At 63.4% G+C, this 24,786-nt stretch overlaps 9 protein-coding genes across 9 annotated transcripts; 3 read left to right on the plus strand and 6 right to left on the minus strand.

Moving 5' to 3' along the window:
- Window positions 1-367: 367 nt before the first annotated feature.
- On the minus strand, window positions 368-5,106 carry Q8F55_004976 (uncharacterized protein; the record flags this gene model as incomplete). Its single annotated transcript, XM_069353473.1, has 7 exons — window positions 368-1,216; window positions 1,264-1,608; window positions 1,658-2,623; window positions 2,969-3,721; window positions 3,797-3,862; window positions 3,915-4,351; window positions 4,479-5,106. The coding sequence occupies 7 exons, from the start codon at window positions 5,104-5,106 to the stop codon at window positions 368-370; spliced, it is 4,044 nt and encodes a 1,347-aa protein (XP_069208115.1).
- A 1,378-nt stretch (window positions 5,107-6,484) lies between these two features.
- Q8F55_004977 (uncharacterized protein) lies at window positions 6,485-9,252 on the minus strand (the record flags this gene model as incomplete). The annotated part of the gene is made up of 7 exons (XM_069353474.1): window positions 6,485-7,486; window positions 7,523-7,666; window positions 7,716-7,803; window positions 7,852-7,865; window positions 7,916-7,993; window positions 8,031-8,224; window positions 8,271-9,252. 7 exons carry the CDS (start codon window positions 9,250-9,252, stop codon window positions 6,485-6,487), a joined length of 2,502 nt encoding a protein of 833 aa, XP_069208116.1.
- Window positions 9,253-10,093: 841 nt separating this feature from the next.
- Window positions 10,094-10,497, minus strand: RPC10 (DNA-directed RNA polymerase core subunit rpc10; the record flags this gene model as incomplete). The annotated part of the gene is made up of 3 exons (XM_069353475.1): window positions 10,094-10,104; window positions 10,270-10,362; window positions 10,401-10,497. 3 exons carry the CDS (start codon window positions 10,495-10,497, stop codon window positions 10,094-10,096), a joined length of 201 nt encoding a protein of 66 aa, XP_069208117.1.
- A 70-nt stretch (window positions 10,498-10,567) lies between these two features.
- Q8F55_004979 (uncharacterized protein) lies at window positions 10,568-12,222 on the plus strand (the record flags this gene model as incomplete). The annotated part of the gene is made up of 5 exons (XM_069353476.1): window positions 10,568-10,577; window positions 10,900-11,204; window positions 11,244-11,897; window positions 11,945-12,099; window positions 12,144-12,222. The coding sequence occupies 5 exons, from the start codon at window positions 10,568-10,570 to the stop codon at window positions 12,220-12,222; spliced, it is 1,203 nt and encodes a 400-aa protein (XP_069208118.1).
- Window positions 12,223-12,384: 162 nt separating this feature from the next.
- Q8F55_004980 (uncharacterized protein) lies at window positions 12,385-13,507 on the minus strand (the record flags this gene model as incomplete). Its single annotated transcript, XM_069353477.1, has 8 exons — window positions 12,385-12,581; window positions 12,628-12,672; window positions 12,723-12,958; window positions 12,995-13,026; window positions 13,067-13,157; window positions 13,193-13,242; window positions 13,289-13,349; window positions 13,392-13,507. 8 exons carry the CDS (start codon window positions 13,505-13,507, stop codon window positions 12,385-12,387), a joined length of 828 nt encoding a protein of 275 aa, XP_069208119.1.
- A 2,101-nt stretch (window positions 13,508-15,608) lies between these two features.
- Window positions 15,609-17,777, plus strand: Q8F55_004981 (uncharacterized protein; the record flags this gene model as incomplete). Its single annotated transcript, XM_069353478.1, has 1 exon — window positions 15,609-17,777. One exon carries the CDS (start codon window positions 15,609-15,611, stop codon window positions 17,775-17,777), a length of 2,169 nt encoding a protein of 722 aa, XP_069208120.1.
- Window positions 17,778-18,045: 268 nt separating this feature from the next.
- On the plus strand, window positions 18,046-18,851 carry Q8F55_004982 (uncharacterized protein; the record flags this gene model as incomplete). The annotated part of the gene is made up of 2 exons (XM_069353479.1): window positions 18,046-18,702; window positions 18,741-18,851. 2 exons carry the CDS (start codon window positions 18,046-18,048, stop codon window positions 18,849-18,851), a joined length of 768 nt encoding a protein of 255 aa, XP_069208121.1.
- A 68-nt stretch (window positions 18,852-18,919) lies between these two features.
- Window positions 18,920-20,660, minus strand: Q8F55_004983 (uncharacterized protein; the record flags this gene model as incomplete). Its single annotated transcript, XM_069353480.1, has 2 exons — window positions 18,920-20,411; window positions 20,449-20,660. 2 exons carry the CDS (start codon window positions 20,658-20,660, stop codon window positions 18,920-18,922), a joined length of 1,704 nt encoding a protein of 567 aa, XP_069208122.1.
- A 253-nt stretch (window positions 20,661-20,913) lies between these two features.
- On the minus strand, window positions 20,914-24,276 carry Q8F55_004984 (uncharacterized protein; the record flags this gene model as incomplete). The annotated part of the gene is made up of 5 exons (XM_069353481.1): window positions 20,914-21,723; window positions 21,760-22,050; window positions 22,090-22,673; window positions 22,709-22,918; window positions 22,959-24,276. The coding sequence occupies 5 exons, from the start codon at window positions 24,274-24,276 to the stop codon at window positions 20,914-20,916; spliced, it is 3,213 nt and encodes a 1,070-aa protein (XP_069208123.1).
- Between the last annotated feature and the right edge of the window lie 510 nt (window positions 24,277-24,786).

Genomic DNA, 24,786 nt, shown 5'->3' on the forward strand with positions numbered 1-24,786 from the left:
TCGGCCGCGGGACCCACTCTGCGCCGCCGGTTGTCGACGGGCGTTCCCTGTCGACAACATAGCGCTGTCGTCGTACTTGCCTCGGTTGTCGTGTTGCTGGACGCGCGACGCGGTTGATGAAGTTGAGCGAACTGCAACGCCTTCCTGCTTTGTAACAGACACACCCAATCTTGCGCCATCATGCGGACATTGTCCGCCTTGCAGCCCCATTCCCATTATACCCGTGCATTGCATCGGAAAGAGGTATCTAGCACTAACACAGATTCCACAACGCATACTCCAGCACCCTCATTACTTTTCGTTGATTCGCCCTGGTCGTTGCAGTTGTCTCTACTATATCGCCTCACCATCCCCATTAAAGTATCGCCTACTTTGTCGGCGTCACGTGTCCGCCGTCCTCGCCAGTTGTGAAGCTCTGGCCCGAGCCCTGGTCGCTCGACGTCCGGCTGCCGTTCACAGGCCGCCGCCGCGCCGCCGCCTCTTGCTGCTGCTGGAGGCTCAGCGTCGAGCGCTGCAGAGACCGCTCGAGCTTCTTCTCTCCTTGCTTCTGGACGCGCAGGCCAATCGCGTTGCGGAGCGCCTCGACATAGGTCTCGTACTTGAAGATCTCCGAGTGGATGTACCGAGACTTGGCCGTCCAGTTTTCGCGCGCTTTGAGCGCGTTCTTCGAGCCAGCCGTGTAGAGGCGGCTCATGGGCTCCTCGATCGACTTGTGCTGCTCGAGCTCCTCCTTGAGCTTTTGAACGTAGGCCAGCAGAGAGTCGAGCTGCGCCTCCTCGTCCAGGGTAGACGGCATCGTGGCGTGAGGAGGCGGCTTCCACTCGTTGATGTGGATCTTGTCCGGGCCGTGTGTCGGCGTCCCGGCGGTACCGCGGACGCGTGCGTTCAGGCCACCCAGCCTCGACAAGCCCGAGCGGGCGGAACGAACGCTAGCCTTGTCCTCGATGTCCTCGGGGCCGAACGCGCGCGACCAGCCGTACTCCATGTTCGAGACACCGCCGGGCAGAGGTTGACGGCTCTTGCGAGCAGCCCAGTAGTTGCAAGTGGCGACCCACTCGGCGACCAGCTCCTCAGTACCAGCCTGGAAGACGCTGATTTCGCCGCTGGGAAGCGTGACGGTGAAGCAGTACGGTCGCTGGGCGCTGTAGCCAGGCTTGGGCAACGCCATTGCCATGGCGTGCATCAAGCTGTACTCGCCAGTTGCCTTGGCGTTGGACTGCAGAACGTCAGCACCGGTGCCGGGGATATCGTCGACCAACTCACCATCCAGTTGCCGCCGCCGACGCTGCCGCCTCCAAAGCTGCCGCCGCCCTGCCCAAAGACGAACATGTGAAGGTCGCCCTTTTGGATGACGACAAAGTACTGCTTCCAGTCCTTCTTTGGCGCGCGCTTTCCATGAGCCTCGACTTGGATCTTGCGGTGGAGCAAGCCCTCCTTGGCCCAGGGAGCACCGAGAAGCGCGAGCTCGACGTCTGTCATGTCCTCGAGAGTGCTCGTGGTCTGCACCGACTGCACGCTGCGAGTCTCGTCCTCCTGCTCGCGAATGACCGTGTGCGACAAGTTGCCCGCGAAACCAAGGGCGGGCGCCAGGGGCTGGAACTGCTGCTGCTGCGCTGGTTAGCACACATACTACACTGTCTGTCACGTCGATACTTACGCCGCGCTGGCCCGGAGGTCGTAATGAGAGGCTGCTGAGACCACCGCCGTTCTTGGCTTCGTTGCCTGGTAATGAGGCAATAGGAAGGAGGATCCTCTCGTTGCGGACGTTGGTGTAGATATCCCGGAGGAAGGTTTCCGCCTCAACTTCCCACGCCTTGGTGTAGGTGAAGCTGTTGACCGTCGTCGAGCTTGCTCCACGCGATCGGAGGTCCTGCGTAGACGGGGAGGACAGCGAGACCTCGGATACGGGCGACGCCAGGCTGCCCGAGGCGTTGCGGGGAGTCGATCCCAGGTTGGCGCTGGCAGCCCGCAGCCGGATGCTCGAGGTCGACTGCGCAGCCGAGTGCGAGTCGAGGTGCCGCAAGCTGCCGCTGTCGCTCGCAAGACCGGGCTCTGGTGACATCTCGCGGTCTGGCATGCTCTCCTGGATTGCGCGCATGGCGTTGCGAACAAAGTCGGTACGCGACATGTGCTTGGCCAGCTCGGCAATGTGCAGATCCGTGTTGAGCATCAACATGGCTGCGGTAACCGTGTGGACGATTCCTGGTGTTCCAAGGACAGTGTTGGGGTTGCACTCGAAGAACCGCCCACTGAATCCCTCGATAATGCGGTCGATTTCTTGAGACTCGGCCTTGAGGTGGAGCTTGCCGCAGAGGTCCCGGAACGCCTGGTCGAGCTTGAGGCCGCGCATGTCAAAGTACTGCATGTAGTAGCGCAGCGCAAAGTTGTTGACAGGGCGGGGGCCACCGATGAACATGGCCACCTTGTCCGCGGGAACCGTCGTTGTGTCGTCATCGAAGAACTCGCGCGCCAGCTGGGCTCCACGCTCCTCGGCATCCGCGAGGTCGTTGAGGTTGGCCATCGACTCGGAGGGAGAGCCAGAGACCTCGATGGTAATAGGTTCGTCGACAAGTGGTCCAGATCCGGAGCTGGTGGGCCGAGATAGTTGACGGTCCCACTGCTGCTGAGAGGGTGATTTTGAAAGGGAATCGTGGCGTATTGGCCACTCTCCCGTGTCTGACCTTTGTGAGGGTTGACGGGGCGTCTCCTGTGGTGGCGCATCTCCGTCGGGGCCGTCCGAGGCTGTCACCACAGGCGTTGATTGTTGCTCGGCAGTGATCGGGGCATCCGGTCTGGTATCACCAGAGGGCACTGGGAGCGCATCTGGCACAAGTCCATCATCCAGAGTGCCCGATCTGGATCCACCTTGACGACTCATTGAGGGCGACCTTTCAGTAAATGACTGCCGGCCTGGGCTCGCAGTGAGGGCAGGCGAGTAGTGGGTCGAGTTTGGAATCTCGGGGCTGACCTGGAGGTGATCAGAGTTGGGCGTGTCGTGGCCCACTGCGGCGGCGCCAGCGACGATGCCGGCGGCAGCACCAGCCGCACCGGCAACGCGCACGCCGCCTCGTCCACTAGCGTCGCCGTGACTGATGCGGTCCAGGAGGCCCGAGACGTCGTCAGTAAAGGACGGCGCGTTCCTCTTGGGCGACTTGGCGGGATCTTCGCCAGTGACACGGCGGGGCACAGGCGGGCGGTGCTGCGCGCCATCGACATTGTCTCTGGGCAGCACATGAGCCATAGGGGGCTGCTCGATGTTTGCCGATCCAACAGAGTTGATGGACGTGTGCCTGGTGTGGTTGATCTGAACTGGCGAGTCGACGCGGTCGAGGACCACCTCTGTTGGCTCGCCAGTCTTGAGGTCGTGGGTGATTCCGGGGTCGGGCAAGCCTGCAGAGCTGGCAGTCCCACTGCGCTTGGGGTCGGCCAGAGGCGCGTGGTCGAGCGTGTCGACCGACGCGCGCTTTTCGACCTTGCTCACGATGGGGACAGACGGTCGTTGGGGGATGGGCGGGCGGGCGGACGACGGCTGAGGCTGGAGGGCGCCATTCAACGGGAGATGCCCACTCGACGCCGAAGCGTGTTGGTGCATCTCAAAGTTGTAGTTGTTGTTACCCGGGAAGTTTGAGCCGGCAAACTGAGGCGACTGTGATTGCGTAGGAGAACCAAGGTCATGGTTTGAACGTGCAGACAAGGAAATCTGTGACGACGAGGTAAGGGGCTGCAACAAAAAATGATGGTCAGTGACGGGCCGCGCCCTGGTTCCTGTCCATCCACTCGGCCTTTAGGAACTCACCCCGTGGTCCTTCTGCGAGTTGGACGAGCCAAACATTCTGCCAAACATGCCTTTAGGCTTACGCTTCTGCTCAGGGGTATTAGAACATTGCGCGTCACCAGCCCACGGCCTCGCTCACCTTGTAACCGTCGTCGGCCGAGGCATGGCGAGCGACGGCCTCGGTAGATGGGGTCTCGGCGATCGAGGGCATGCCTCTCTGGTGGTCGTTCGAATAACTAGCCGAGAGTCTCTCCCAGTCCGTGTTGCGCGTCGGGGGGTGGGGTGCGTTGCGCGAGCGGCTGGTTAACGAGCTAGTCGACGAGGTGAGGTGCGAGCCAATGTGGGACCCGATGGCTGTCGACGAGCTGGCGGCGGTCGAGTTACCGGGGCCCTTGCCCATAGCATGGTGCGATACTGGCATGGCTGGCTGGTCGCTGTTGGCCTGCTTGTTGCTGCGCTTGAAGGCCTTGCTACCCCGAATGAGGGTCGTTAGGTCAGGCGTCGACGCTGTTCCCGCGTTGCGGAAGATTGAACGGCGCTTGGGAGGTTGGTTCTGCTCTTCGGCCTTGATTTCGGCTGGATGGGTGTCAGCAACGTGGTCTCCAGCGGCGGGTGGATGCACAAGAGCTGCTGCGAGCTGTGGATGCCCCGAGCACACGACCGAAGCGAGGCCTGGCAATGTTTGTTGACGTGGGTCACTCACCATCGAGGCCCAAGCTGGCTTGCTGAGCGTACATCATCTTCCTCTGCTGGACGCGCTGCTGGGGGGTCGAGTTTGAGCCGCGTCCAGAGTCATTGCTGACGACCGATCCGCGACGCGCTACGTTTGGTGAGGTCGATCCGGACTCTGAGGCCTGGCGCGAGCGGCCGGCGGCGCGGTGGTCATCGTTGCCGAGCAGGTCGGACGCGCCGGTGTGCGCGCGGGCGAGCATGGCGTCGTCAATGTCGACCGGGTCAATGTCTGCGTCGTGGTAGTGGTCGTGGTCGGGGTAGGCCTCTGCTGAAGCGAGATCCTGGGTCGACGAGAGGGTCTCTGTGCCCCCGGCAGTGAGATAGACGACCTCGTTTGGGTTGAGGAGCGCGCTCTCGAGATCGGGTCTCGGCTTGCGCTGTTGCTGTTGCTGCTGCTGCTGGGCTTGCTGCTGGGGCTGTTGGCCTGGCAGCGGCGAGGTGGATGGCGACGGCGAGTGTTTTGTGGCCGGGCTCGAGGCGAGTGGGAGTGCCGGGAGTGGTCTAGGTGGCGAGGTGGGGGATGGAGCGATGGCTGCCGATGCCGATTGTTGTGGTTGTGATTGTTGTGGTGCAACAGGAAGTGAGCCTGTGCGCGACATTGTGCTGGGCGGTGTGGGTGATGGTGGTGGTGGCCACTGGTGAATGCCGGGAGAGGCGAGGACGAGATCAGAGCAACTAACGCAAAGGGGTGAGGGGTGGGGAGGGGGAGGGGAGGGGAGGAGGAGCACGAGCACGAGGGGAGGAGCACGAGCAAGGGTCAATGAGCGAGGAGGAGGACCGTGAGAGGGGGGGTGGGTGGTTGCTAGCGCGCACGCGCTCGAGGGTGGGGAGGGGGAGCGGAGGGGGAGGGGGAGAAGGGGTCTCGAGTTTGGCGAGTTAGAGTAGCGAGAGATCGGATCAATCTGGTCTGGGTCGGCCGTGATGCCGTGCGTGTGCCGATGGGCAGTCGGGGGGTCTAAGGCGGCAGGCGAGAGAGCAAGTCGGCGTGATGGTTGAAAGAGGGGGGGCACTATGCGCGGCGCGGCTCGGCGCTGGCTCGCTGCTGTCGATGTGCACCAACCTGCCGTAGATGGAAGGCAAAGGGAAATGAACCGGGCGCCAAATAGAAAAGAAAAGAAAAACCGAGCCGAACGTCACGGTGCAAGCGCGGAGGGGAGGGGCACACGGTAAATGACCAGAGGAGAAGGAACAGAACAGGTTGTTGTGCATCCAGCGTGCGTGCAGCGTGCCCAGGTGGCCCAGCGTGTGCCGCGGCGCGTGAATACACTAGGACAGGTTGTAATCTCACGCCGCTGCTGCTGTGGGCGGGCGGGCGGGCGGCCCATCAGAACCCTGGGCAAGGCCGGCCTCCATGTCGCCAGGGAAGTGAGTGAGTGGCCCAAACCCGCCCGCCCGCCGTCGTCCCGCCCCGCCGCCCCCGGCGCCTCTTGAATGCTCCCCGCGCCAGCCAACATTGACGAGGCAGGCCAATTCGACCGCCGGCATACCATTCAATCGGGCCAGCCAGCCTGCCAACAACCAAGCAAGCAGTCACCTGCAGGAAACTCTGCCCTCGCAACCCTGTCCACCATGTGCATTCACCCGGCACTAGCCATTACGCCAGAATGATGTAACAGGGCAAACTTCCATCGGCAGCCATGCAGGCAGCGGACGCACCGGCGCCCACACGCGCATGCACGGCCTCCACGCATGTCATCTCGATTCAGAGGATCGGATCGAGGACCCCCTTATCGCGTCGCCCTCACGCGGCGCGCGCGGGGCCTGGCATCAGTCATCTCTGACCGAACAGACGCCACATGCCAACCTCATGGGACATCATATACATGTTGCTTAGGCAGTCCTTCTTCATATTGGGCATGTCACACATCCCTCGTTACTCGTACTCGGTGCCGTCGTCTTCGGGCACTCATCACTCTAATACTTTACACACACACAGACACACGTCTGCTCACTCAGACTATCGCCCTCTTCCACTCTCTACGAGCCTCTGCGGAGAGCGAGGCGCGCAGCACGATCAGTTCTGGGACCACCCTCGGCAGTCGCAGAGTCGGGAGTGGGAGGTGGGCCGTCCACGACATACGCCCAGCCAGCCGGCGCTCCGTTACGCGCACGCTTCTGCACCTGCTTGGGCGTGTTGCGGTCGCTCAGCGGTACCGGAGCAGCCGGAGCTGCCAGAGCTGGAGCTTCCTCAACAGGCGGCGTCGGCAGCGGGGGCGCCGCCGCCTTTGGCGGGCGACCTGGGCCTCTCTTGAAAAAGTTGGTGATCGTAGACACTGCCGACTCGACCATGCTGGGGCGGCCGGGCCCACGCCTAGCAGGGTACGGTGATGGTCGCGTCTCGGTCTTTGGTGGGCGCCCAACGCGCTTGGGGCCAACCTCAGACTTGGCAGCCGCCGGCTCGGTCTTGGCCGCGGTCGACGGGCCAGCATCGGCAGGCACAGGTAGGGGATGCTTGCGGGGACGGCCAACAGGTCGCTTCACAACCGGCGCGTTGGGGTCGGGCAGCGGGTGCTTGCGAGGGCGCCCACGGCCACGCTTGACAACAATCTGCCCGTCGACACGGGGATGCTTGGGAGGACGCCCACGGGGACGCTTGACGACCGGCTTGTCCGGGTCGGGCAGCGGGTGCTTCCTGGGACGGCCACGCGGACGCTTGGACGGCGCTCCGGTCTCACCGCTCGCAGTCGGGACATTGACACTGGATCCGGTTTCAGAGGCCTTGGTCCCGGTTGGCGCCGGAGAAGCGGTGGCAGCAGCAGCCGTGCGTTCGGCGCGCTTGGCCTTGGCTTCAGCCTTTCTGGCATCCTCGGCAGCCTTGGCGTCCAGCGCCGCCGCAAGCTCCTTTGCAGACTTCTCTCCTGGTTTGCGGCCCAGGAAGCCGACGCAGTTGGGAGCACCGCAGTGGCAGCGCGTCCTCGCTTCGTCCTTGTTGGAAAGATTGGTCATTGAGAACGACTCAAAGTTGTAGTCGTAAGAGAGCTGGCGTCAGCACGGCGGCGTGCCTCAAATACTCACCTCCTCTCCTGCCTTGATGTCGCGGGTGGCCCAGGTACCGATTTCGAACTCCTCATAGCCATCACCGATGGTCTGGTACTTGCGTACCTCGAGGTTCGGGTTGCAGCTGTGGTTGATGAAGCGAGCATCGTTGCCGAGTTTACCCTGGATGTGTGAGACCTTGCGATCGTGGCCCCAACCAGCCGCTACTTACAGCGTCAAGCACCTCATCACGGTCGTATGCAAGCGCATAGAAGTTGCGGTGGCCCTTGTAGTCGGTCCCAATGCGCTCGATGAAAGTGCTGTCAAGAGTTAGGATGGCGCACAGAAAATCGGAAAAATAATCTCACTTAATATGAATAACCTGGTGGTGTCAGCCATTGTAACCTCCACCACTGCACAAGCCATGCTTACCTCGCCGCGGTAGTCAATCACAAATTCGCCCTCGGCAATGTCTTCAGTTGCGACAAGTCCAAATCCGCGAGAGCCAGTCTGGATTGTTAGCCCTGTGGCTGCAAGAGGCACGCACCCAGACGACTTTAGTGCCCTTGCCCTTTCGCCGGGTCAGGCTCTTGTTGTCACAGAGTTCGCCGCACTGGCAATCCTTGCCGCACAGGTAGCTCATGATTCTGTTGATGCAGTGATCACCACATCCCGCCTCTGGTGCACAGCGGCAGACGGCCGGGTGGTCGGTAAGGTATCGTTGGCGCTCGATGAATTGGTCTGGTAATCAGCGGTGGCATTAATAAACTAAGACAATGACACGTACTGCTGCGAAGCTTCCGATACGCCGGGGGCCGCTTCTTGCCGTCAAGCGCACCAGTCTCACTCTCCCACAGGATGTTGTAAGGTAAGACAAACTCGTGCTCCTTCTCAAAGAAGTGCACCAAGCCGTGGTCGAGCGGAAGAGGTGGAAATGTCATGTTGCTGTCGGGTGGTGGAGGCTGAGACTTTCTCGGTCTACCGGGCCCTCTCTTGACCGGGATTCGGCTGTCCAAAACCTTGTTGAACAAAGCGCGCTCCGACGGCGGCTCCGCGTCCTGGCAGTATAGCCCGGCGGTCATGTACTCCTTGCGCTTGCCTGGGTTGATGTCGGTGTTGCTTGACGTAGTCGTGGACGACTGGGACCGCTCCATGGTGTTTGCCGATACAACACGGAGGAGCTGTGCAGGGACTAATTTCGATGAGGATGCTGATGCAGTCACCTCCTTTGCCGACGCCGTCGGCGTTGGTGTCATCGTCTTTGCTTCGGGCAGGGTGCGCGGGGTGGCAGTGTGCATTGTTCGCTGGGGTCGCCCAGTCTCGGCAGGGGGACGTGAGCGAAGGGTGAATTTACGCGCCGCCATCGCCGACTTGTCCTTGATGCGCTGTGCAATACCAGTTCCCGCGGCGGAGGAAACAGCACGCTTCGGAAGAACCTTTGGGATTACAGGCTTGCGGGCCTTTGCCCCAAACACTCGCTTGGACGGCGGTGGCAATGCACCAGCACCCGGGGCCTTGTTGACCGCCCGCGCCGGGCGGTCTCCGTTGGCCGCGGCACCATCGTCGCCCATATGCTCCTTGACAAACGTCTTTGCAGCGACGACGACCTTGTCATCTGGCTGGAGTGCGGCGAGGACGCGGTCGCTGGGGAGGGCGCGCGAGGGTGATGGTGGTCGGACAATCTGGAGGGGTGGGAGCGACGCGATTTTGGTGGAGAAGAATGACCGCTTTTTGCGCGGCGGCGCAGAGTCGGCTTTGATGCGAGACATGGTGTCAAACGCGAGAGGGAGTGCAAGGTAGGGGGGTTGGGCGAGTGTGCAAAGGGGTGATGTGGGTGTGGGTGCGTGTTTGGCTGGGATGCGAGTCAGTGTTGTGGTCTGACGCGATGTCGAGTAATCTAACAATATTATTGTTGATTTGGGTGTGTGACGCGTGAATCGCTCGTTGCGACGAGGGTGTTTGGGCGAGTAGAGTATTTGGTAAATAGGGTGAAGGGGGTAGGAATGTGTTGATGGCAAGAGGTAACAGTCAAAGTCGATGATGGATGAAGGAAAAATGGATAACAAGTAGTGGATGGAAATGGGACAGTGGTGAAGTTGACAGTTGAGAGACAGAGAGATAGGCGAGGCGGCGGCGGCGGAGGCAGAGGCAGGCAAGCAGTAAGCACGCGCAGTCAACAAAGGGGGGCAGGCATCTCGATCCGACTCCTCCCTCCCCCACGGTCGCCGTCGTCTCCCTCTACCTGCAACCGACCCAACTCGACGAGGCACGACACTGGAACAGGCAGGCGGAACATTATCGGATGCATGCAGCACCAGCACAACACTCTCGACCTTGGTGCATATGGCACACTCAAGTCACCCCCCACCCCCCACCATGCTGTCACACCTGGGCACGCATCATACACCCGATAAACCCCACTGGATACACACACCGTCATGACGCAGCATTCGCCCCTCCAACTCTCTCCCCCCGTCGCACAATAAATACAGGATACATGCTTGCAGTCTCGCCTTCTCTCTAATGCTATTGCAGTGCCACGACCGGCAACGCGACTCGCCACAGACGGCCCAGCACACCATATGCACCACTACGCGCAATCATCGCGCCTCAAACTGGACCTGGGGAGCGTCAGTAACCGATCCGCGAGAAGATTGCGAGCCGCGGACACTCGAAGGCAGAGCTCCAGGCGCAGCCCCAGCTTCCTTCCGTCGGCGGCACTCGGCGAAACTTACGACTGCGATTGTCAGCGAGATCCAACAACCCCCTGCCCCTCCCCAACTCACTCTTGTGCGTGCGCGGCTTGTACATGACACGGTGTCCGCACTCGCGGCAGCGGATGAGCTCGCCCATCTTGATCGACGTCTTTGCGCCGCAGTCTGGTCTATCAGCAGCAGCGCGAGGGATCCGCACCCACCGCCGCAGAGGTACTCGCTCGCCTCGGACGCCTTGGGGGTCTGCCTTGGGGGGATGTGGCTCTCGTCAGGGCGCGAGGAGGCGTACGGGTTGGACATGGTTGCGATGTGGTGGATGTTGTTGTTGCTCTGTCATGTTCGAGAGCGCGCTGCACAAAGCGAGTTCAAAATGCTGAATGGTAGGTGGCGAAAACGGTATCACGTGATTGACACGTCATTGTCCGTGGCAGGTGGGAACAGGGGGAGGGGCAGTTGGAGGTGTGATCGTTTCCCAGGTGCATGCATGCATGAGATGAGCAGCCGGCTCACGATATGCATGGGAGACTTGGGCGCGGGGAGATATCTGAGCTGTCTCATGCTGTCAGCACGGTGGCTCTATCGGACTGGACCCAACAACGACGTCACGTGCCACTATCACTGCCACGGCCGCCTCCGCGCCGCCACCAGCACGGCACCCGAAGCCCACCCCACCCACCTTCCCCCGCGCACCCCACACCTCAGCCCAGCTCAATCATCTCGTTATCGCCCAGTTCCCCACCCCTCCAATGTCTACCACCGACGTCTCGGCCGCGCTCACGGCGCTCGAGGCGCTCGCGTCCGCAAACGCAACGTCGTCCTCGGGCCCCCTCAACGCCCTCCTCGAGGAACACTTTGCCGTCGCGAAGGAGCGCCTGCTGGCCGGCGCGCCACCCAAGCACGTCATCACCGAGCTGCAGACGGCCGTCGCGCGGTCCAAGAAGGAGGTCGAGAAGGGCCTCAAGGCGTGGTACGCGCAGCTCGGCGGACTTGGCAAGAACATTGAGAAGGTGCGGGGAAGGTGCGATGGGCCCAGCTGACCTTCTTAGGCGTTCCCGCCGAACCTCGCAGCTCTGAGCTCTGCATACGACGACCCACCGCTCTTCTCCGAGCCGGTAGCACAGGACGCGCTCGACCGCATAGTTCTCGACTCGCTCGGCCGCCGCGGGCTGTGGGACGCGGTCACCGCGTTCGAGGAGGAGACGGGGCTCGTGTACGACCCCGAGAAGCGGCGGCTGAGCGAGGAGCTGCACCGTATCGTGTCCGAGATTGAGGGGGGCGACCTGTCGTCAGCGATCGCGTGGGCAGACGAGAACAAGGCGTTCCTCGCTGGCGGACCGCACCCATCCGAGCTCCCGTTCAGCCTGCACCGCGCCGTCTTCCTCGGCCACAAGGACCAGCAGGCGGCACTGGCGTACGCGCGCGAGCACCTGTTCGAGTTCCTCCCCAAGCAGCCCGTCCTCGCGCTCGTCACGTCGTGCCTGTACACCGCTGCCAAGGACTCGCCATACGCCAACGAGGCCAAGCCGCTCGCCGCCATGTTCCGCACAGACTACTGCCGCCGGCATGGGTGGGCGCGCGAGGACCCGCTCGAGGTGGTTGTGGACCTCGGCTCGCGCGGCGGCGCGCTTAACAGTATCGAGAAGGCGCGCAAGGTCATGGGCGATCGCCTGGGCAACGTGCGCACGTGGCACGAGCTCCCCGTGAGTCTTGGGATCTTGGGCACGCGGGCGTGGCTGACGTGCGTTAGATGGAAGTACCCCTGCCCAGTGGCCGCCAATACCACTCAGTATTTGTGTGCCCCGTGTCCAAGGAGCAGACGACAGAGACCAACCCGCCAAAGATGCTCCAGTGCGGCCATGTTATCGCGCAGGACAGCTTCAACCGCATGCTGGCAAAGGGAGCGTGAGTCGAGCGGAGCCGGAAGCGTCTTGGTACTGATCGCCTAGCCCCAGCCGCCGCCCAGTAAAGTGCCCATACTGCCCCCAGGAGACAAGCCAGCAGCAAGCCCAGCGCCTGTACTTCTAAACCCCCGAGTTGTAGAACCCTGCTTGTTGTCAATACCATCATATGAGTCACCGGTAGTCCCGATACTCCCGCGTCGGCAACGTTTGCAAGTTATTAGGCCGATGCATAATGTACAACATGGTTTCGCGCAGGTTGCTACGCGAATGCTCATTCTAACTTGATTCAAGCGTGGGTTCCGTTGCCGTTGGCATGCCCATTGGCGACGCCGTTGGCCTTGGCGGCATCAACCTTGGAGCCGACCTTGACGCCGCCCAGCTGGGCAGCCTCCTCCTCACCGCGGCCGCGCTCGGCCCACAGCTGCTGGCGCTCCTCCATAGCCGACTCGGCCCACTTGCGCACCGACGGGTGCTCGAGGTGGGCTGAGGGGTCAGTACAGCCACTCGGTGAATCATGTTGAACACTCACGGATCGACCCTGTGTAGAACGTTCCAAGGGTACGGATGTCCTGCGCTGAACGAGGAGGTTAGCGCCTGCGCAAGCTGGCGATACGCCACACTTACAACGCTCGTACTCGACGGCCTGGAGGACAAGCTCGAGGCGGTCGAGGTCCTTGACAAGCTTGGACTCGGGCGTCTCGCGTGCCTCGTACTCTTCCCAGAGCGAGCGGAAGCGCTCCCGCGCCTGGCGGTTACCCTCACCGCCGAGCATTTCATTAAGGAACGAGTCCATCGCCTCCTCCTCGAGCTTGTGCTTGACGTGGGCTGGGACGCCCTCGATAGGGGTAATGTCGCCGACGCTGGTGGGTTAGCAGAGGCCAAAACCCGGAACCCACTATGCCTCGGCGAGGTCATGCACAAGCGCCATCTGAGATCGTTAGAATTGTCATCGTATAGTGCCTTCTCACCATCACACAGCGAGGTATATCCAAAGGTCGCTCAGCAGTCGAGGGAATCATCATGGCCATGAGGGCCATGCGGCACATGTGGTCTGCGATACTGGGCATGAGCTTTCAGGCCGATAGGACGCTCACCTCTCGGGCTTCTTGACACCTTCCCTGATCCATCCTGACCGCTTCTCGACCTGACGGGTGTGAGTCAAGGCTTCCACTGACAACAGGCAAACCCACCTTGAGCTGCTCGAGGAGGTGGAGGAAGGCGAGGGTGTCGAGGGCCTCGTTTCCAGTGGACCTGGCCGTTAGCACCGATGCAGATCGTCATGTCCAATCTCACTTGTACGGCTCTGGCAGTGCCTTCCCTCCAGCACCAGTCGCCTGCGAGGGCTTGACGACGGGGTGAGCGACGGGGGAGGAGTCGGTGGTGGTTTGGTAGGGACGAGCCTGGGTCATTGTGGGAGATGGTGTATGTACAAGCAGGGATTTTTTTGGAAGCTTGAACGAGTGTCGAGAATGCCTTGCGAGTGTCGAAGAGTATGCAGTGACAAGAGAGGTAGCAGAGGAAAAGGCAACTCTCATGTCAATGTTGTTGTTTTGTTCCTCCATCTCGCCCCTCTCCAGCCAGCCGGCCTTAAAGGGTTCCAACCCAGCAGCAAACCATGATCCAGGTAATCTCGCAAGGGTTATTCTCAATTTACACGTCAATTACCACGTGCTGTTATCAGTGATAATGTCCGCCCAGCCAGCGTATTATCAGGCACAGGACGCCGCGGCGGCGGCGCATCACGCGCGTTTCATGCCATCAACTGTGCCAGTCCAGTCTTGCTCTCTTGACATTCAAAGCAACCCATGGCGCACAATGCCAGCAGCAATCATCCTCTCCACCAAGTCTACCTAGGTCAGTTGTTGGCCATAAGCTCGTACCATCACAGCTGACAGCCCGCAGAGCCGTATCTAAGGCACAATGTCTAGAAGGATTGGGTGAGCTGCCCACGGCCAATGTCAACAACAATCGGCTGACGCGTGCAGTTTGACCGCAAAGGCAGTCAAGCCTTCGCCGACACCGAACCTCAATAACGGCATGACCCCAGAGGATGAGACGCAGCAACCTCTGCCAGTCGCGTCCTCCTCGCGCCCCCGTGAACTGCAACAACCGCAACAACAACGACAGCCCCTGCCAATACAGGAGTTCTTCCAAAATCAACTTGGCGTCCGACCCACAGCTCCCAGGTCGCCCCCACGAGTCCTCGTCCCAAACAGCTCGGACGGTATCCTCCAAGAATCGGAGGAGAGCTCCGATAGCATCCAATGGTCGCAACGGCAGCCAGGGTTCTCGCAATTCGCGGACGCCGAGTCGGTGGCCCAGCCCCATCTGGCGCCCGTGACCGAGCACCCTTCCCTCGAGGAGGAAGAAAGAGAAGTCAAGCCGACCACGACCCCAACTCCTGATCCCCAGGACGCAACGCCTCGCCGATCGAGTAGCAACGTTACGGACCCATCCCAAGGCGGCGAGCTCTCCCAACCCGAGGATGTCGATGGCAGAATAAGCGAGCCCGTCGACGACGCCGAGGAGGTCCCCACCCCGCCAGATTCGAACCCCGAGGTCGCGGCGCCTGCCACGCCGCGTCCATATCGGGGCCTTCCCACATCTTCCTCGGTAGCGGGGACCTCGCCATTTAGACCATTAACCGACCACGCGATACCCCATGTCCACGGCACGGAAGAGAGGACGCTGATATCCCCACTGCGACACGCGGCCAACATCACTCCTACAAGGCGAGGTCCTGCCGCAAATGTCTCCACTTCCCGCGCATCTTCCTCCCGCGCACTGCGATCGCCCACCAAGTCGCCAACGAAGCAGCAGCGACCACGGAGCCGCTCGTCCAGCCCCGAGAGTGACTTTGGCCAAGGTATGGACCCGAAGCCCAAACCGCTCGCTCGGCTTGAGAAAATATTCAGTGCCACTGGTGAGGATGCCGGGCTCGCTCATGAGGGACCGGGCAATGGGCTGCCAAGCCGTGCTCATGAGCTGCATATCGGGGGCCAGAGACTTGCCGTGCCCAGTTTGCAGCAGGATATGCCGAGCTCCGATGGGTTGGCCGGCCCCGACGATGCCACCTACATCAATGGCGAATCGTCCACGGAACTGGCTTCTTCCGTGGTGGATGACCCTGCCCCAACGTCCCCTCGCAACCTGTTTCCCTCCTCTGGCGACCAGTCACTGCCACCGAATGGACAGTTCGCCTCGTCGCACCCCACCCGCCGGTACAACGACCTAGATCGGTCAACCGCATTGTCTCAACACGCGCCTAGTGACTTATTCTCGGACAGCATGGGCGGTTCCTTGCCAAACTTCGAGGCATCGTCGTCCCCGGCCAACCCGTTTCGTGCAACCCAGCTCGCAGTTCCTCCTGTCAACGACCCCCCACCATCGAGACCACCCCCTGCGCCAGAACCGCGTGCCTCTCGGGAGGACACGTCCTCGCGCTCACGTTCAAACAGCAACGCTCCTACCCTGCCTCCGCATCGTATGCTGCAGCGGCGTCGCGGGTCCATGACGGATTTGAAGACCCCAGGTGCTGTCCTTGCGCCAAGGGCCCGTCGCCGTTCTCCCTCCCCGCCACAAGATGCGACGTTCGTCGATGCGACATTCACGGATACAACGCAGGTATCCGCTCCGGCGTCGTCGAGCAATCAACCCAAGGAGGACTCGCGCTCCGAGCCCAATGAAGTCGGGGCACAACCTGCCCTAGAACTGACACCGCCCCCCGCGTCTATATCTGAAGCCCCGTCCTCTCAGCCAAGACCCGAGACCCAATCGGAAGCTCGTGGCACCAAAACGCCTCCGGCTGCGATACCGGAAGAGTCTTCCCGAGAACCCACCCCTGAGGTCTCTCGCGAACTTGCCACAGAGCCCTCGCGTCAACCCACTCCAGAGCCTGCGCCTCCTGCCCGTCCGAGTCCAATCAAGACGTACGGGAAGCGTGGAACGCCCAAGGCCAACGGCAAGGCCCGTGCTCGCCCCCCTCCGTCATCAGCCTCGGACACCAGTAGTTCAGCGCCAGAGGACCCAGAAGACGGCACTTTCCACAACTCAGAAGATGAGCGCCCGCGCAAGCGTCCGAACGTCTCGAAGCGGCCGAGGACAAGCGACACTACCGTGCAACCTCCCAAGGCGAGGGTCGTGTCGGATGGCGCAGGCTCGTCTAAGGCCGGAAGTCGTCAGCCGAACAGAGGCAAGCGCAAGGTGTTTACGCCGTCGCCTGACCTCTCGGGTCCGAGCAGCGGTTCAGCTCCAGAGGACGAAGAGGACTACTCGTACCGCCCCGTGAAAAAGATCAAGGGAAAGGGCGTCAAGGCAACCGAGCCGGCCAAGAAGAAGGCCAAGGCGGCGGCTGAACGGCCCGCGCCGTCACTCACACCGGTGTCCCCGGTGTCAAAGGCGTCAACAACGAAGACATCGGCATCGAAGGCGTCACACAAAGCTAGTCCCCGGAAACATGTCCCCGCAGCCCCGGCGCAGGTAGATCGCGCGGTAGTGGTCGACACACCGCCAGGTGATCCTGCCCCGGACGCGCCTCTCCGCGTCCTAGGGTTCTGGCAGACCACGGGAGTCTTCTACGCGGGGACTGTTGTCGGCCGCAACACGAAAGGATTTCGGATCAGGTTCGACGACTCGTACCACGGCTCACTGTCACCGGAGCAGATACGATACCTCCGACTGCGCAAGGGCGAGCCTGTCTACGACGGGGCCAAAGCCAATGAAGTGTTATACGTCTCTGAGGCGTATGACGGCGACGGCGACCGGATCCAGGTCACTGACTCGCGCGGCAAGCCACGCGTGATTAAAGCGGCACGCCTGGTGGTTCAGTCCAACGACATCTCGACAGGGTTCGGCGACCGCGTGGTGCCTGTGAGCCTGCTGGAGGCACGGTTCCCGGCCAATTCGCTCCGGAGCAGCACCTCGTTACGCCCAGCCAACCGGTTCGAAGGCATGGTCTTCCTGCTGACTGGGACGGACAATGCCATGCCGACCGAGGCGCTCCAGCGCCGGATCGAGGCCCAGGGAGGCACGGTGGAGAGTCGATGGGAAGCGCTCTTCAGCATCACCGAGGACGGCTACGAACTGGCGACGAGATCGGCTCCGTTCGTGCTGCAGCTGGGCTCGAAGGCGATCATGACGCCAAAGGCCATGTCTGCGCTTGCAGCTGGTGTGCCACTGCTTGCGGCGCGCTATGTCGACGACGCGATCGCCGACGGGGCCGACTGGAGATGCTACCTCATCTCGCCGGGCGAGTCGCGCTTCCTCGGCAGACCGGCGTCCCAGCTCGTCGACCCGCTGTGGGGCGAGTCGTCGTGGGACGCGTCGCGGGCGCGGTGCCTGCGCCAGCCGCTCACGGGGATGAGCGTGCTGTATGTGGAGCCGAGCTCGCGGTACCCTCGGCGCGATGAGATCAAGGTGGGTGGGGGTGAAGGTATGGTTGCTGACGTACAGGTGCTCATTCCGTTCTGCCTGCAGGCGCTGGGCGGCAAGGTGCAGCGCGCGGCGACGGTTCCGGACGAGCTGGGGCCTTACGACCTGGTCATGGTCGAAGACCGCGACAAGGGGCTTACGCTTACGCGCGCGGCCAAGGCGAGCGGCAAGCTGGTGAATGCTGCGTGGCTGAAGCACAGCCTGGTGTTGGGCAAGGCGCTTGCGGCGTCGCTTGCGGAGGAGAGGTAGGGGGGTGTGGGGTGCGGCTGTGCGGCCCGCGCGATGCGGCTGCCGGGGAATTGGGGTGCCGCGCGATGTGGCTGCCACACGATGAGGCCGCGGGGGACGCAGCTCGGAATGTTACTTGTGACATGTGTACTACTCGGTTGTAGCGTAGCGATATGTATAGCTGCGGTGTGCGTTGGGCGCAGCCGGCGGGAGGTGAAGCCCTGCCCAGCCAGCCAACGCCAAAGTGGACGACCTCCACCAGCCGACTTTCCTCATCGAAACGTACCTCATGGCGACGCGGTCGACCCGACTGATCGTCCCGGCTCTGGCTCTGGGTTTGCGACCAAGCGCGGGGGTGCTAGGCCTGGGCGTCGGTGCGCGTGCCCTCGCGCGCACCTACTCGGCGGCGCCGACCCCACCCCCACGGCCGTCATCGTCCCCACCCCCATCGTCCCCCCCACCCCCCTCCCCACCCGCGGCCCAGGCCGCCCTCTCACCGCGACTGCAGCGCTACGCCCCCCGCCTGTCCGCACTCGCACAGCGCACCGGCGTCCCCCTCCCGGCCCTCGGAGCCTCCTTTCTCGTCCTGCACGAGCTCACGGCCGTGCTCCCAGTCGTGGGGCTGTACTACGCCTTCTCGGCGCTCGGCGCGGGCGCGGCCATCGTCGGCTGGCTCGTGGGCGTGGGCGGGGGGGACGCGGCCGCGGCCGAGCACTGGGCCGACGGGGCCGAGGGGGAGGCCGAGGGGGGGAAGGAGGGAGAAAAGGGGTGGACGCACACCGTGCACGGGTGGTACGCCGAGGGGCTGGCGCGCGCTGAGCGCGTCGGGCGGCGGTACGGATTGTTCGGGTACGAGAAGGGCTCACGGCCTGGCTCTGGCGAGGGAGAGGGCAGCGCGGCCGGCGCCGCGTTGGCCAACGCCGTTGCAGCGTACGTCGTCGTCAAGGTGCGTTCGGGGTTGCCGCGCGAGCTGACCCCGCCCAGGCCCTCCTCCCCGTCCGCATCGCTGTCAGCGTGGCCGCCGCGCCGGCGTTCGCGCGCCTCGCCCTCCGCCCGTGGCGCGCACTCACGGCGCGGCTGCGCCGGTCAAAGTAATGCTATGCATGGTGTACATTGGTTTCTGCTGCTACTCTGCGCCTGCCGCGCGCGCTGCGCGCTGCGCGCTACGCCCAGTCGGCCGGCACGACGCGCCGGCCCGCGCCCTCGAGGCCCTGCGGCGTAAACGTCTCCACCACGGGCCCGGCGTCCTCCTCCTCCGGATTCACCAGCGCGGGGTGCGGCACGCGCTCGAGCGCGACCGCCACGCGCGAGGCCGAGCGCACGACCCCGAGCAGCAGCTTGACCTCGGGCGTGAACGTCGTAAAGTCGATGGCGACCTCGCGCCACGCGACGAGCGTGCCGGGGGCGAGCGTCGCCGACGCGCGGTACAGCGGCAGGCTGTCGAACGCGGCGTCGACGCGGTCCCAGAGCGCGGTGTTGGGTGAGGCATCGGGCGCGGGCGAGGGCGAGAGGATCGAGGGGATGGGGGCGCGGCCCGGGACCGAGGCGGAGCCGTTGGCAGCCGGCTTGGCCGGCTTGGCCCACGCCGGCGGCGCCGGCCTGCCCTCGTCGCCCTCGGCGTCGCCGTACGGCAGACCCTGCGAAAAGTCGTACGGCACGTCGTATGGCAGCTCACGCTCGCCGCCGCTGTGGCCGTTGGCCTGGGGCTTGGACGCGCGCGCGTCTCGCCCCTTGCGCTGCTGGTCCTTGACGAACGGAAACTGCTTGGACGAGACGAAGACGTTGGTCGGGAGCGGCCGCTCGGACGGCGGGAGGAACGGCGCGCGCGGGTGGAGCGGCTGCGTGACGCGGACTGGGGTGGCCGGGAGGGACGGGGCGGGGGTGGTGGCGGGGGCGGGGACGGGGGCAGCGGGTGCCGGCGCCGGTGCCGGAGCACTGGTCGACGCCGAGGGTGCAGGGGCGGCGGTGAGAGCAGCGGGTGCTGGAGCTGCAGCGCTAGTCGACGCCGACGCCTCGGCATTCTCCACGACCGTCTCCGCCGCCTCGGCCGCCTCTTCCCCACCAAACACCGTCCGCAGCCCCGTCCCCGCGTCCTTGAGGAAGCCGCGCTTCTTGTTGCGGTTCGCCATGACGCGGGGCACGGGGAGGAGCGGCGTGACGGGGGTGGCGGTGGTGCTGAGCCCACCCTCTGGCAGCGCGTCGGCGACGACGGCAGCGGGAGCCGCACAGTCCCCGCCCTCCTCGGCCAGCTTGCGCGCCTGCCGCGCCTTGCGGCGGCGCGCGTTGCGCTCGTGCGTCGCCGACTTGCCTTCTCCCGGCGGGATGTGCTGCGGCTTGGGCTGGGGCGGGGGAGGGGGCGCGGCCGACGAGGCTGAGGACGAGGAAGACGACGACGACGAGCTCGAGTCCGAGTCCGAGTCCGAGTCGGAGCTGGCGTCGCTTGATTCTGACTCACTCGACGAGCTGTCGTCCTCGCTGCTGTCGCTCGATTCACTCTCGCTCGACCCCGACTCGGGCAGCGGCACCGCCTCTGGCCGCTCCACCGCCTCGGGCCGCGCGCTCCTGCTCTTGCTCCTCCGCACGCGCTTGCTCGCCGGAGTCGCCGCGGCGCTGCTGCTCCGCGCGCGCTTCGAGCTCGTCGGCTTGAGCCGCACACTGGATTCGCATCAGCGCACCCCCACACCGCACTCACGTTACCACGTCGTCAGCCTCGAGCACCTCGGCGACGCGCCCGCCCAGCAGCTCGAACCCGTCCACCTCGAGCGCGAGGTCGCTGGCCCGCACGCCGCCCAGCACACCGGCGCACACCTGCGCCGCGAGCTGCGCGACGCTTGCCCCGTCCTCCACCGCGAGGATCACCTTGCGCTCCGGCAGCGGCGCGAGCACGTGAACCTTGACGCGCATGTCGGTTTGTTGAATGTCAACAACAATGACGCCCAAGGTTCTGAAATTATGGATCACCACTTGTACTGCCCGCGGAAGCAAAATGGGTTACATCCATCGCATTGCTTGTTCAACAGGTGATAAATACAAAATGGTGGCGACGGCGTGGCGACGTGTGGGGTTGTAAAGTGGTTACGTTGGTCGGGTGGGCATAAAACGCGAACATGCAAGGGTAGGACATGGCTATGCGCGAGCACAGGCTCAAGCACAGGCTCTATCGGGCAGACACGGCCGGGGCAACAGGCGCAGAGGCGAGCCCGCTGCCGCTGCCGTTGCCGTTGCTGTTGCTGACAGACTCTGCTGCCTCGCGGTCCAGCTTCTCCTGGTACGCATCGTATGCGTACTTGACAGGCTTCGACGGAAGTTTGATTTCAGTAGTGGCCGCGTCGTCGTCGTTCGTCTCGGGCTTCTTGACGGCGAAGAGGTCGTCGGGGCTAAAGTCGTTGTCCGGATCGACAGGCTCGGCCCGGCGCTTGCCTAGAGCCTTGCGGCTGGGGCGGGCAGGAGGAGCAGCAGCCGACGTCTCATCGTCCTCCTCGGCATCGCCTTCGGCGCCGCTTCCGCTGCCGTTGGTGCCATTGTTGGTGCTACCGCTGCCACCTCGGCTAGGCTGGTGCGGGCCATCGACAAGGCCAGTGAGGCTGTTGGTGCTCGGGCTGTTGTTAGAGCGCAACTGCCTCGTGCTGGGCAGAGGACGGGGCCCAGGGATCCGAGAACGCCCAACGGGCGAGGGGTTGCGAGCAGGCGAAGGAGGCACCTTTGGCGGCTCGGGGAGGCCCCGACGGTCCGGCGACGGCGTCCGCGACCGGCCCCCGTCCCTGACTGCGTGCAGGAGAATCTGGTTGGTGGGAGATTCACCGAGCTGGCGGTGCAGCGGAGCTGCCGCGGGCAGAGGTCGGTCGTTGAGAACAGGAGGGCTGGCGCGACTGCCTCCGGCCCCACCAAGAGGAGTGCTGTGAGGAGACGGTGATCTCGACGCCGAGGCTTCGGCGCTCTCACCCGGAGCAAGCATGTCCATCTGTTGCTGTAACCGTCAGCGATGGCCAAACCAACAACTCACCCTTCGGTCAAGCCTCGTCTCCTTCTTGCTGCGCTCCTGCACCGCACGCATCTCTTGCTCATCCGCGGCCATCCTCTCCAGGTCGTCGTACTGCTTGAGCGCGTCGGCGACAACGCTGTGTGCCTCAAAGAGCTGGGCCAGGGCGACTTCTTCCAAGGTCGTATGATGCTGTTGCTCCTGTGGGTTCTCGACCGACTCGGCCTCGCGGCGGGCCTTTGCTGCCTCGGCCTGCGCCCAGTCCATCTGGTTGGTGAGCGACTCGTGGGCGAGGAACGTTTTGCGGTAAAACTCCTGCAGGCGTTAGACGTGCCACAACTCGACACCACTCACCTTGATAATCGGCTTGTGCTGGAGCTCGGCGGGCTGGGTGAATACGACTGCTTCCGCAAGCACCCGGGCACTCTCCTTCGCCGCGGTACACTCCTCCATAAGGCGACGCATGTCGTCCTTGTGATCAGGAAGATGATGGTAGCCGGGACCACCACCGTAGGCAGCGGGCGACTGGACCACTTGACCAGCTCCATAGCGGTCAATCAGCGATAGCCGCTGAAGAGACGGCTGTGACGACGGACGCGACACGGGGACGGATGGGGGAGGCGAAGGCAGTGGCGACGGGCCAGTGGCGATGATTGGCGGAGGTCTTGGGTGGTTTATCGGGGCAGCGGGGTTGTTTGCTGCTCCTGCCTGCAGGTAGTCGTCGGGAAGCGCGCGACCTTCCTCAGGCTCATGTGGGGGCTTGACCTTGTGCCACAGGTCGACGAGCCCTTCGCAGCCGCGTTCCCTGCCGAACTGGTTGGTCAACCCAGACACAATGTCCATGATCGTGTCATAGGTCTTTTTCGACGGCGGCAGCTTGGCGTGATGAAGCAAGATTGACTCGATGACCGAGAGGAACTTCCTGTTCGTGGCGTACGCTGAGGTGTCAGTCGGGCCACAAAGATCGACTCACGTCGGTAGACGCCCGTGGTGATGCATCTCATGGTGATGAGCCATACCCGCGCGGCCATGCGTCGCTCGGGATCGGCGCCCTGCTTGAGCTGTCTTCGGATTGATCGAGCCATCTCCTTGCTGACAGCCTCGGGATATTCCGAGTTGTTGACCTGGTCGCACAGGTGCACGACGTTGGTGTACGTCGTCTCGTGGCTGGCACACAAGATCCCTGCAGGCCATCAGCACGGATCACTTGTCGGTCGACTCACGGATCCCGGTTGCAACCTCGTCAGCCGCTTCTTGCGCAGTCTGCCGCACGGGCTCAAACGGACGCAACTTTGCGCGTTGCGTGTCCTCCAAGCTGTGACCGAGAGAGCTCCCGTGGCCGTGGTTTGAGATGTCGGCGTCGCGCCAGTCGTCAAAGCTTGGCCTGTTGCCCTCGTGCGAGCGGCGAATGGGTGGAGGAGGTTCCATAGCACTGGGGGGAACGTCCTTGAACTCCTTGGCCTTGCTGCTCTTTGGGCCCCAGCCTACATTCCAGAAGCGCTTCTTGTCGCCCTTGTCGTGCTTGTCGGCCTTGGCAGGTAAGAGGTTGTCAGATTCGGGGCGCAGGAGTGCGCGATCTGACGGAGGGCCGTTTGGCGGCGGCGGCGGCGGTGGTTGTGCCTTTGACCACTGGTTGTAGGCGTGAGGAGGGGGAGGCGGCGCGATGGGGTATGATCCTGGAGCGACCGTGGGCTGCGGCTCTGGGAACGCATTGACCAGTGGTGACCGTGATGAAGGGGGCAATGGCGTGGGCTTGTTGAGCTGTGGCGCAGGCTGGTGGTGAACCGAGCCCTCGTGATCTGACCCTCGACCCGACTGAGACGCAGAGCTGTAACCGCGACTGCGCGCACTTGCGTAGCCGCCGTCTAGATCCGTCGAGTAGCCCGCGACTGGCAGGGAGCCAGCCGTGCCCATGCTTGGCGTTTGGAGGTGGCCGAGACGGGTGGGCGTCGACGGCCTAAACTGCTGCTGCTGTGGGTCGGGCGGTCCAGCACCAGGGGGGAGGTAGAAGTGCGGTGGGGGCTGTGTCACTGGGCTTGGTTGCTGCGATTGACCATAGTATTGTGTTTCTGGCGGTTCTGGCATGCTGCCGGGCGGTGCTGGAGCAGGAGCAACATTGCCCCAGGTATCGTTTGGCGCACCCACGCGCGAGTGAGCGGGATAGCCCGCACGGTCACCGGCGTCGCGTCGATACGACGCCGCAATGAGCTCGGCGTCGCTCGGAGTCGCAGACCGATCTGGGACGGGCGGGGGCGGCCTGCCTAGCCGCATGGCTGGTGGCGGGTGCGGTAGTGCTTGCTGCTGCTGCTGCTGCTGCTGCTGTAGTGGTGGTGGGGGCGGTGGTGGTGGGAGAGCGCTGCCGTCGCCTGGTGCTGCTGGTCGGCCAGCGTCGATCGGGAATGGCGTCACGCTGGCATGATGGCGTCGCTTCGCAATATCAGGCTGAGGGAGGATGCTGCTCATGCCTCCTCCCTTTTGCGGGACTGGCGAGACGCCATCGATGGTGTCGACGCCCGACTTTGGTCTGAACAGGCGTCTCATGGTGGGTTTGGTGTGGTGAGGGGAGGGGTTGTGGTGGTGTGTTGGTTACCAAGACGAGTGAGAGTTGTGGGTAACAGTGCCCGCCTGGCTTTGGGTGGCCGCGCGCCGCTAGGGGGTGGTGCGTCTATGCACTCTGGGCTCTGGGCTTTGCCTGATTGCTGAGATGCGGGTGGTGGTGAATGGGTGTTGTAGCCCCCGGTGAGCGAAGTGGGCAGTCGCTGTAGTGTCCGAGTTGTTGTGTTGTAGGTGGAATGTGAGTGTTGAGTAGAGGGAGAGGGAAGGAAGCTGTTGGTCGTTGTTGGCTTGTTGGATGATGATGATGATGATGATTAGCTGCAGCCAGCCAACGAGTGAGTGCAGCCAGTGAGTGACAAGGACAAGCAAGGCTCGACTTGCCGTTGTCGCCGCCGCCGCCGCTGCCCCTGCCGCGTTGTGCGCGAGTCGCTCGCTGGCCGTTCCTCTTGTCTGGCCCCTTTGGCCCCCGCCGCGCCGCGCCCGCCCGGCTGGTTT

The sequence above is a fragment of the Vanrija albida genome (genome assembly GCF_041260175.1).
Source record: "Vanrija albida strain AlHP1 chromosome Unknown contig_4, whole genome shotgun sequence".
Classification (NCBI taxonomy): domain Eukaryota; kingdom Fungi; phylum Basidiomycota; class Tremellomycetes; order Trichosporonales; family Trichosporonaceae; genus Vanrija; species Vanrija albida.